The following is an 11148-nucleotide window of genomic DNA, read 5'->3' as shown; positions in this document are numbered from 1 at the left end:
GATTCCAGGCCAAAGTTTGATGCCCACTATTGGTTATGGGAAGGACAAGAAAACAGCACTGCCCAGTGGTTTTTGGAAGTCCCGGTCTGGAAGTGCCCCTGATAAACAGCAAGTCTCCCTGTGCTGAGATCATTCGGTCTTACCTCCAAGAACTGCAAAAACCCTCATGGAGAGAGCAGTGTAACAGGCCAGCAAGGCCACCCAAGCCCAAAGCAGGATGCACAGCACAGAAAATGGACTGATGTTTCCCATACACATCTTATTTATACTGAAATAAAACCATAAATACTCAAGGAAGAGGAAGTTTAGCCTCCATGTTGGCTAGCCTTAACTACAATGACCTGCCTAAAAATAAATCAAAACTATTCCATGGGTAAGGACCAAAGACAAGTACAGACCAAAAGTAGGAGGCGTAGATGCTGGGAATGGCCTGAGTCTTTCGAAACCTCACATCTCATCCCCAGTGACTTCTTCCTCCAGCCATGCCACACGTTCTAGCCTACCCAAATAGGGATGCCACCTGGGGGCCATCCAGGCATATGGGGGCCTTTCTCATCCAAACCACTCATCTGGTTATGGAATTTCAGTCCAGCCTAGATAAACTAGGCTAATTAAATAATCTAACCTACTCAGGCAGTCACACTTTAAAAAGTAAATACAGGGCTGGAGAGATGGCTCAGTGGTTAAGAAATTCTTCCACGGGTCGTGAGTTCAATTCCCAGCAACCACATGGTGGGTCACAACCATCTGTAATGAGATCTGGCGCCCTCTTCTGGTGTGTCAGCATTCATGGAGGCAGAATGTTGTATACATAATAAATATTTAAAATAAATAAGAAGTAAATACAATATATTTTATTTAGCTTAATTTATCTCAAAATTATTTTTCATCATATAATCAGTATAAAATACAATTTGTGTTTATATCTCTAAACTTTATTATTGTTTTGTACTGGAGCACAGTCTCCTGATTAAACTGTTTCAAATACTTCGTGCATGGCACATACGCACGTCATTCTAAGCACACAACTTTTTCTGGCAATTGAGTACCTGCCTCTAAAAGTACAAAGTTATGAATTTACTTCTTTGGTCACCCTGCCCACAAGCCAAGTGCTCAGTAACGTGTGACCGCTCTGGGTGCTGTCGCCCTACAGTGCTCTCAGTGCGGTCACACCAATACCCGTTAAAAGAATGTAGATTTCCATCTTATTTTTCACTGAGAATAAGAAATTAGGATTACCATTCCCTATCCATCTTTTCTATATTCCAAATTCATCTTTTCTATACTTTAATTTCTATGGTTTTCTACTTTCATTGCAGGACAAGCCTATCATTTGACTCACATGTCCTAGAGTTTTCTGTAGTTCATGTCACTGAGTCGGGATTACAGTTTTTTCCTGAATTGACTGCTGTGTCCACATATTTCCCAACCTCTGCCCCCTCTCTCTGTAATCACAGACAGTGCTTTGTAATCTGCACACTCTATCTTCTCGGGGTGCCTTCACATCTGTTCGGTTGCAGTAACTAAGGAGCTCTGACATCCTACTTTACACACGAGGAAATATCTATCCACCAGGACATTCCTGGTTTTGCCCCAGTCACATAGCACAAAGGCTGAATTCAAGCTCAAATTTCTGCTCAGTGCCTGTTCCACTGCTGTGCGCAAAGAGGCCTCTGGAGAATCAGGGCCCACTTCTTATCTGTCCAGTCTTCACGTTGCAGGCGGTCCTGTTAAATTCTCAAGACTTTGAATCATCTCTAGTATTCACTCAGATTTCTTGAAATAAACCGGGAAACTGTCCTATTTCCTGGCTTATTTATACCTAATGTATATAAAATATTGAAAATACTAATTTAAATGCTATTGAATTCATCTAGAGGACTGTCTTGCAGTGCGCTGGCCAAGAGGACCGCATCTCCTTGTTTCTGTATACGTAGACCCATGAAATGAGTGGGAAAAGCGCGATTGCAAGAGCAATAGCCAAGTGCATTCTTCCACCAGCTGGATTCCTATAGAAACAAAAAGTATTATAAAGTCCAAGATAACAAATTGCCTTGGAAATATGCATGAAGTTTGAATTGGTAAAACATTACATCTTATTAGTTTCCCTTTATTGAAATGAGTCTTTCCCTTTTTATTTTCATCCCCTTGTAAGAAATCTTTCCCTCCCTGAGACTTTTTGCTTGCTTGAGGCAGGGTCTTACTGTAGAGCCCTTGCTAGCCTTATATTTGTTATGTAGCTCAGGCTGGCCTTGAACTCATAGCAATCTTCCTGCCTTGCTCCCGGAGTATTAGTGTAAGATGTAGCTAGCACCCTGCCCAACTTTTCCAGGGTCTTGAAGACACTATTGCTTTCTCTAGAAATTTTGTTGTTTTGTAATTTTAAATTAGACCGATAATCCACCTGGAAGTGATTTTTGCAGTTCTTTTTTTTCTCATAACAATACGATCTTTAAAAATAAAGATTTTGCCCTCTGTGCTTATGAGTGAAATTACTATAATTCTATTTTTAAAATGTTTTTGGTAATTTTGTTGTAGAGGTTCTGCCCTCACCACATGCGTTGGAAAGTGGCCCCTCCCTCCTGCTTAGGAGGCATTTGCTAATGGTCAGCACTGTCCCTCCTGTATGTCAGTCTTCGTCAGCTGTGCCAGCCAGGTCTAGAGTTGTGTTGTAGGGAAAATTTTAAAAAAATAAATAAAAAGTCCTACTTAACAAAAAGACTGAAAAGTGATGAAGTAAACTTCCAAGACATAAGGAGGATCCAGCTGAGTGAGTAGGGGCTCATGGTCCCCTACCCCCACAACAAACTAGGGAATTTACGGTTGTTCTGGGAGGAAGAGTCAGCTTTCTTTAAGGGTGTGGTCCCTGGTAGGTTGGCCATGCCCCAGTGGATAGCCACAGTCCTGGTGATGCCGTTCTGTGATCTCAGCTACTCAGGAGACTGAGGCAGGAGGATTGGAAATATAAGACCAGCCTGATAAGTGAGTTCAAGGCCAGACTGGGCAACTGAGACCTTGCCTCAACATAAAAAATAAAGAAGTCGGGATATAGCTCACTGGTTGAACAATTGCCTTAGCATGCACAAGCCCTATATTCAGTCTCCAGTACCTGAACGATAAATGAATACATTTTATAAATCAAGTCTAGGATAGGAATGCCCTTAAATGCCTTACAATATTGTTGATAACCTCTTTAAGTCAACTGAATGTTTTCGTGGATTTGTTGACTTCATCTAGGATTTTAAGTACAATGCACAGTTGTATGCAATGCTATTTGAGGACTTGATTCATTAGCTGTGTTGTGTGTTCTCATTTACCCCTAACGTTTCTTTTATCCATGCCTCCTCAGGATCCTGCTCTTGTATGTATATGTAAAATAAATATGTATTTATTTTAGGTCTTGCTAGGGCTTATTCAGGTGATGATTTTAGAGAGTCCTTATTTGGCCTTATTGGTTTTCTTATCTTTGTGTGTTAGTTTTTCATTTAATTCGTTTTTGCTTTAATGCTTATTTCTTGTTTCAGGGGGCGTTTAATTCGATGTTCCTCTAACCTTAAAGCCTAGCTCATTTATCCCAGGCTCTTCACCCCTTCATATCAAATATGTTCTTAAGTCCAGAACTTACGTCTGAGAGTGGTTCTAAACTGCATTTCATAAATGTTAGAATTACCCTTTCAGTTCCAGGTGTTTCTGATTTCTACTGTGCTTTCTTTTTTGCCCACATATTTGGAAGCAAATATCCTAATTTCCAAATGTACAGCAATTGCCTAATTATATTGTTAATGGTTTCTATGTCAATTACACTATGCTCAGAGAATATACTTTGTAGGATATAAGTTCTTTGAACTATGTAGGGGGTAATTTATGGCTGAGCCTATAGTGGTTTTGAAATAATGTGCATGTGAAAAGGAAGTGGATTCTGCCAGCCATGTGCATGTGAGCGTGTGTGTGCGTGCGTGTGTGTGTGTGTGTGCCAGAGGTTGACACTGTCTTATCACTCACTGTCTACAGCTGTTCTAAGATTTATTTTTTACTTTGTGTGTATAAGTATTTGCCTACATGTATGTAAGAGCATCACATGTGTACCTACCTGGTGCCCCTGGAGGCCAAAGGGTATTGGATCCCCCAGGACTGGAGCTATGGGACTGTTGTGAGACATCATGTGGGTGCTGGGAACTGAACGCAGGGCTACTCCAAGAGCAACAGGTGCTCCTAGCTACTGAGGCATCGCGCCAGCCTCACAGTCCACCTTTTTTGGAGGCAGAGCATCTTACAGAACTTAGAGCTCACAGATTGGCTAGGCTGGCTGGCCAGCAAGCCTCTAGGACCCATCAGTCTCCAGTCTCTTAAGCACTGGGGTTACATGTGTGCACAGATCTACTTGGTTTTACATGGGTGCTGGGAATCTGAACTTAGGTCCTTAGACTTTCACTGCAAGTGCTGTCGGCTGATTGGTTGGCACCATGTTGGGCTGCTATTTGTTGAGGACCAGTCAAAATTCCTTCCCGCTACTATCCAATATGTTTCTCCATTTTGTTTTTTCCAATATTTTCAGTATTTTAATTCGCACCTTCATATTCTTTACTATATTTCTAAATCCACGCCTTACCCTGGCGAGAGGTATTTTTGTCGAGGCTGATCCTCAACAAAGTACTTTAACAACAACCAAGCCATCTTCCTCCAGCCCCAGATTTTTTCATCCATAATTATGAGTCCTAGAGTGTTCATGAGGTCTAGTTTCTTACTGTGTAAGTAAAACCTGTATCTACACTGCCTTTGTTTGTTTGTACTAATGGATAGGAGAAGTATGCTAATGTCTCACAAAGTAATTGTGAATTTTTTTTTTAACTGGCAACCTTATTGTGGAGGCCCGAAGATGGCATCTGATCCCCTGGGACTGGGCTAACAGATAGCCAGGTATGAGCTTATGCTGTGGGTGCTGGAAATTGAACACAGGTCTTCTGTAAAAGCAGCCAGTGATCTTAACCCCTGAGCTGTCTCTCCCGTCCCTGAGCCCTTGATTTTTAACTGATGGGTTGAACTTACTTTGCTGAACTGTGACAAAGTGCCATCCAGGCTGTGATGATCACCAGGCCAGACAGCTCTCTGAAAAACACCATGTTTTACATTATGAAGTGACTGCCACTCCCCCTGCTGCATGTCACTAGGAGTGGTACAGCCCTGAAAACAGCCTGGGGGTCATTTGTCATTAGTTTTGAGCTTTTAAAGATGCCAGTGCTTTGCAGGGACTCAAACCAATACAAATTCTAAGCAGATTGAACTAGCTGGGGAAGATTGCAGGGAGAATAAGGGCTTGTAGTGTTAATCAGACTAACTTGAGGGGACTGTGTTCATGGAGTTGTGTGTCAGGTGGGTGTGCCTCTTGCATTGGCTGAATAAGCATATTGTCACTGCCACTGGAGGCCCCACTTTGAGTCTACCCTGATTCCCAGGCTTCACACTGGAGATGACAATCCACTTAGTATAAATCCCCATCTGCAGACCCAGCCTGGCCACCTCTCCAGTTTACATAGGCTAGGGTCCAGAGCAAACCACACCTTGTCAGAGACACCTAACATACAAGGCTCTGGAGCACGGTGCCAGCAGACACCAGCAGTGGGAAGAAAGTGAGTGAAGGTCTCTTAGTAAGACTGGGAGCCAAGCAAAGGAAGGTCAGAATAAGTGGTTCTGACCAAGGGGATGGATATGCAATACACCAAACAAGGCTGGCAGAGGTTGACTCAGACTTCTGACTTCTGAGGTGGCTGATTGCACTTGCACATTAGACTCTGACCTACGAGTGATTCAGGATGTCACCAGCTCATCAGACTGGAACATTATTGCACTTGCACTGTGCCCTTACTAGTTATGGGGTAAAGGGTGTGTGTCAAGGTCTGCCCGCCCGGCAGTAATGTGGAATTGGTAATGGCTGTGAGAGCTGCGATAGAGGAGTTCAAGAGACAATGCTGGGTTTGAATCCTGGCTCCACCATTTCCACATTTTCTTTATCCTATAATGGCTATTAATGTCCCTGCTCCTCCAGGTACATTTTTGGGGGAGTGAAACCATCATTGTGCACAGGCAAGTTGCTGTTGTAAAGGATTACTCAGGTCTGCCCCACCCCTGCAAAGAGCAAAAGTCACTGCTCACCTGCCTTCTTCCTCGTTTAGGATGCTCTGCTGTGCATGGCGCAAGAAGTGGTATGCCAAGCCGCTGGCCCACAGCACGCAGAACAGCATGTGTATCACAGACACGCTCTTCCAGATGAAATTACCTACAAGTACACATCCTGCAGCTGTTAATCAGGTTGAATCCAGAAGCAGGCTTTTACTTGCTTTATGAGAATTTACTAATTTTCTTGGGAGAGCCACCCTTCCCACACCACTTGCCCATCACCAGCACCTGGCCTCATCACTCTCTGTTGCTTAGCTTAGTGGAATAAAACATGTAAGCTTACACAAGGAGGCATAAAGCATGCTCTTGCTTGTAAGGAGCTTGCCCCTCCTGGGGTACACATAAAAGCATTCCGTATGTTGCTGTAAGTACCATGCGTCGGCCGATTGGAAGGAGCAACATATACTAGTGAAAAAGGCAGAGGTGTGTTACAGACATGACAAGCTCTTTCCATACACAAATGGCAGTTTGTAGACATAGATTTTGAATAAATTCCAAATAAGAAAGTAGTTATCAGGAGTGGTGGTGTTCTAAGAATGTGCAAAGTAAAGGAGTTGATCTGGAGTAGAAGATAAAAAAACACCTAAGAGGCAATGATTGCTGGAGTCTGAGAAGATAAGATCACCACTACGATTGATGTTCACTGGACACTAGCCAGAGGCTTAGGAAGTCAGTGCAGTGACCAAACCCATCTCCCTTATGAGCTAAATCTCATACACAACAATCAGCCCAAGAGGTCTCAAGTCACAGTTGAGAACGGCTAGTACGCCAAGACCTTGGGAAGTCTCCCTAGGAGGGTCTAGCTAAAGAGGAGCTCCTCCTTATGAGAAGGGAGAGGAAATGCCTGGAATCCCGGTTTTCTCTTGGGAGTGGGCCAGGTAGATTCTCACCATTCTAAGAACTCTGATTTGCTGAGCCTCCGTGGAGAATCCACTGTTCATACCTGTGACAAGAGGATCAAACCCAACAAGCAGGGTAAGCAATGCAGGGATCAGATACACCACCTGTCAGCAAAAAGGAAACGGGAGGGTTAGGAAGTGTGCCCAAACCGGGGGTGTAGCCCAGTCGTAGAGTGTCCTCATCCTCAGCACTGAAACGGGAGTGTGCCCAACATGTAGCACATTCGGAAGATCTAGCAAATAAATGTGTGATCAGTGGTCACCAAGCTGTGCAATTTTCCTGTTTTAGTCGTCACCGGGGATGTGATAACGCCTGCTATTATGACCTCATCACCACATCAGGCTGTGATTTTTTTACCTCCCTTGGTTGGCTCTTCCAAGAAACACTTTTCTTCCCCAAGATGTAGGTCTGAGAAGAGTGTTTAGTCACTGTTGGCCTCCCAGTCTCTCCCAAGCAACTTCCACACCCAGAATGACCTTCCCCACCTGCATAAAAGAGCATTCTCTGCAAAACAGAGTGGGAACAGTCACAAATGATCAGATGGCCCTGCTGGGCTGGACCTCACAGACCACGTGATTCGGTATTCCACCTCTGCAAGTAAAGTCACAGGAAAGCATCCAAATATGTGTGGGTCTGATGTGCCCAGTACTGAGACCAGGCTCTTCTTTTTGGAAAGGGAGTTGGAAGATCGGCCCTAAAGAAGTCCCATTCCCAAGCCTCATCATAACAGACTCTGGTTGCATGCATGAGTGTGCGTGTGTTTCATAAAACCTGGAGACTTTCAAATGAGGTGGCTGCTTGCACTGTTTAGAGCAGGAACCTTCAGTTCCAAAGAGCAGTCTTTTCGGAAGTTATCAGAGTCATCTGTCTTAAGTGACCAGTTTTCACCTTGACCCCAGCGAGCATTTGGATTCATCTTTCCTTCTCCATCCCAGCTCACGACTGGAATATCAGCCAGTTGGCAGCTGCAAGTCAGATTGTCCCTGACAGATGGGCAGTCACGCTCTTTACGGGCAGCCCTCCACTTGCCAGGCTTTAGCATGAAGGAACCACCTGGGGTCTTGTTTAAATGCAGGTGCTGACTGGGGAGGTCTCCAGGAAGTTTCAGCATTCTGCCTTTCTGACAAGTCCCTGGAGGGGCCACTGCTGCTCTTCTGAGGACACTTGGGTCAGTCTGCATAAAAAACTATGACTCTGCTCCCAGGAGTGAGACAGACAGGAATAGAGAGAATTAGAGACAGAAGACGATAGGCAAGCACACACCATACAATATTCAATTGTGCTCTATGAGAAATGTTTGGCATAGATTTTTAAAATGTGCATCCAAGTGCCTGCATATCTGTCTTAACAAATTACACAGCCTTATTACAGTGTCTTATATGAACAAATTTATCCTTTAAGTAAGTCTCTTATGGCATTAAAATGCTTTTCCCTATCTATAATGGAAGAAGATGAAAAAACTGGGGGCAGAGAGAATGAAAAGAACTGCTTCTAATATACAAGCTCAAACAATGCTCAGCAAAGATATAAACCCAGTACAATCCACTTATAATGTTCTTTTCTGTTACTGTTGGGATTTAATAAATGTAATTAGTTTATTGTTTTACAAGTAAATGAGTGTGTATCTGTATGTATCTATGTGTGTACAATGTATGTGTTGTGGTCAGAGGACAACTTTGTGGGATTAGTCCTCTCATTCTACTTTTATGTGGGTGACCAGGACCAAAATCAGTTTCTCAGGCTTTGGGGCGAGTGCCTCTACTCACTGAGCCATCTTGCCAGACCTTTGTTGATATTTTACAATGGAGAAACTAAAGGTATCATAGTACTCACTTAACAGAACTTAATTCAATGGCATCGTAGAGTACCCTGGACTCATTTCTAATTCTTGTCTACTACAAAACTATGTTTTCAACTTCTTTGGCAGCTAGAAGTGGCTCATGTCCAGAAATAATGTTAGGTGATGTCTTCCAGCGTGCAATAGCCATCGTTTCTGGACTTCAAAGGCCATACTGGAAATGTGGCGGGGCCATGCTACAATGAGCCTAAAGACCAAATAGAGGCTCTCCAACTTAGCTTGAGAAATAACAAATGTTTAGAAGCAGACAGTGACATGCAGGTGACCTAGGAACAGGCGACAGGAGGCAGGCACAAGAGTTCGAAGGCTGTCAGAGGAAGTGAGGGAGGGCTGAGTGGAAGTGAGGGAGGATGGTCAGAATGTGTGGCCTGTTTGCCATTATCCATACACAGGTGAGGTGGAACGCTCAGGCACCGGGCACATAACTATCTCTGGAGTGGGTTTGGATGAATTCCTTTTTACTTTTACCTCGGATGGCATCTCAAGGCAGTGATGTTAAAGATGATGCACTTTGTGCAAAGCTGCTTGAGTAGTTCTGCTGAGAACAGAAATGGCTGGCTCAGCAGGAGGACTGGGCTGGGGAAGGAAAGGGGTTTTGAGGAGTGGTATGGTGGCACAGGTGGCTGTTTGCTGCAGTCTTCTGGAGATTCATCGTGACGTTGTATTGTCATGACTGGTGACGTGATTGTCAAGGGGATGAGAGTTGCTGGAAAGACTTCCATGTCTCCAGAAAGTTCAGAATTTACCCCACCCGGAGCAAGTTTAATTATCACAGTGATTTTCCCCTTCAAGGAGAAAAATTTGGAAAATAAGCTCACAAATGTTGACTTTTCAGGTTTCAGGCAAATGGCGCTGGGATCAGAGGCACAGTTGTGTCAAATGGAGGAACATAGTAGCTCATACTCACCACCCAGAACTCTGCATCTGGATCATTCACCTAGAATGTCAAAACATCAAGATGTTAGCTGACATTAGACCCGAAGCGCCCTATGTCTGGTCTGACCTCATATTTAGTATTCGTTGCGAAGAGCCAGGCGCTGCAGTGAGCTCAGGGTACTGAACACCTGCCGACTACTCTAGGGGTCTGCACAGGCACAGAAACCCATTCAATCTCACGGGAACTGAAGATTCGGAAAGGTACCCGAGTGGCAGTGCTGGGTCCCTTTCTGAGAAATCAGCCGCCAGGTCAGGCTCTCAGTGTATTGCTTAATCACACGAACTTATCCGTGTTCTGGTAGAGAGGGTTCAGCAGTTTCGGGAAAGGGAAACCCCCGTTCTGCTTCACCCTGCGAACTGGCTGCCCGGGCGTCTCCGCGGTGCCGCTGCCCCTGCCCGCCCTCCTCAGCCTGTCTGACCTGCACCACGGCGGCCAGGGCGAAGAAGGCTGACATGAGCAAGTTGCAGGCCCGCCACAAGCCGGGAGCCCAGGGAGCCCCTGTGGGCGCCATTGCCTGGAAGCGGGAGGAGCAGGCGCGGCCAGAGGCAGGAGCACGGTTAGTGGGGCAGGACCCAGAAGGAAGGGCGGGGTGCAGAGGGCGGAGGCTGGGCGCAGCGAGGGCTGAACTCAAAAGGCGGGGACGGGCTAGAGGGGCAGGACTCGAATGGCGGGGGCGGGGCTAAAGAGGCCGAACTCAGATGGCGAGGTGGGACTAGCAGGGTAGGACTTAGATGGCGAGGTGGGGCAGAGCTAGAGGGGCTGGACTCAGATGGAGAGGTGGGGCTAGCAGGGTAGGACTCAGATGGCGGGGCGGGGCTAGCGGGGCAGGACTCAGATGGCGGGGCGGGGCTAGAGGGCAGGACTCAGATGGAGGGGCGGGGCTAGTGGGGCAGGACTCAGATGGCGGGGGCGGGGCTAGAGGGGCAGGACTCAGATGGCGGACGGGCCCCTCCGCACTCCCTAGTCCTAGGACGGTCTCTTGGTGCCCCCTAGCGGAGAAGTGTGGCATCGGCCTTGCTGTGCTGTCTTCCTTGGGGTGCCCTGGAGGCAGGGTTGACGCTGTCCCCATTTTACTGTTGGAAAGTGACTCCTACAGTGTCCAGGTGACTTGCTGGACCTTGCTAAGGTCGCCCAGTTGGTGGAGAGATAGAAGGAAATCGGATTTGAACTCTTGTAGAGAGATGTAGTTCCAAAGCCTTGTCCCCTAAGCTAAGGCTGTGCTTTCTTATACTAAAAAAAAAAAAAAAGCAAAAGAGAAAAAAAAATAAGCACAAGCCAG

The 11148-nt window shown here is 45.6% G+C and overlaps 1 protein-coding gene across 2 annotated transcripts; it reads right to left on the bottom strand.

The window, feature by feature from the left end:
* Positions 1–844: 844 nt before the first annotated feature.
* Tmem220 (transmembrane protein 220) lies at positions 845–10413 on the bottom strand. 2 transcript variants are annotated; one of them, XM_057774482.1, is made up of 6 exons: positions 10288–10413; positions 9840–9869; positions 7118–7178; positions 6151–6274; positions 5047–5106; positions 845–2009 (listed from the first exon to the last, which is right to left on the bottom strand). In XM_057774482.1, exons 1-6 carry the CDS (start codon positions 10378–10380, stop codon positions 1874–1876), a joined length of 504 nt encoding a protein of 167 aa, XP_057630465.1. In that variant the 5' UTR covers positions 10381–10413; the 3' UTR covers positions 845–1873. The 2 variants fall into 2 exon arrangements, with proteins under 2 accessions (XP_057630465.1, XP_057630466.1); XM_057774483.1 differs by lacking the exons at positions 5047–5106; positions 9840–9869.
* Positions 10414–11148: the final 735 nt, after the last annotated feature.

This window comes from Chionomys nivalis, chromosome 7, assembly GCF_950005125.1.
Source record: "Chionomys nivalis chromosome 7, mChiNiv1.1, whole genome shotgun sequence".
Taxonomy (NCBI): domain Eukaryota; kingdom Metazoa; phylum Chordata; class Mammalia; order Rodentia; family Cricetidae; genus Chionomys; species Chionomys nivalis.
This window is presented reverse-complemented; position numbering and strand designations above follow the sequence as displayed.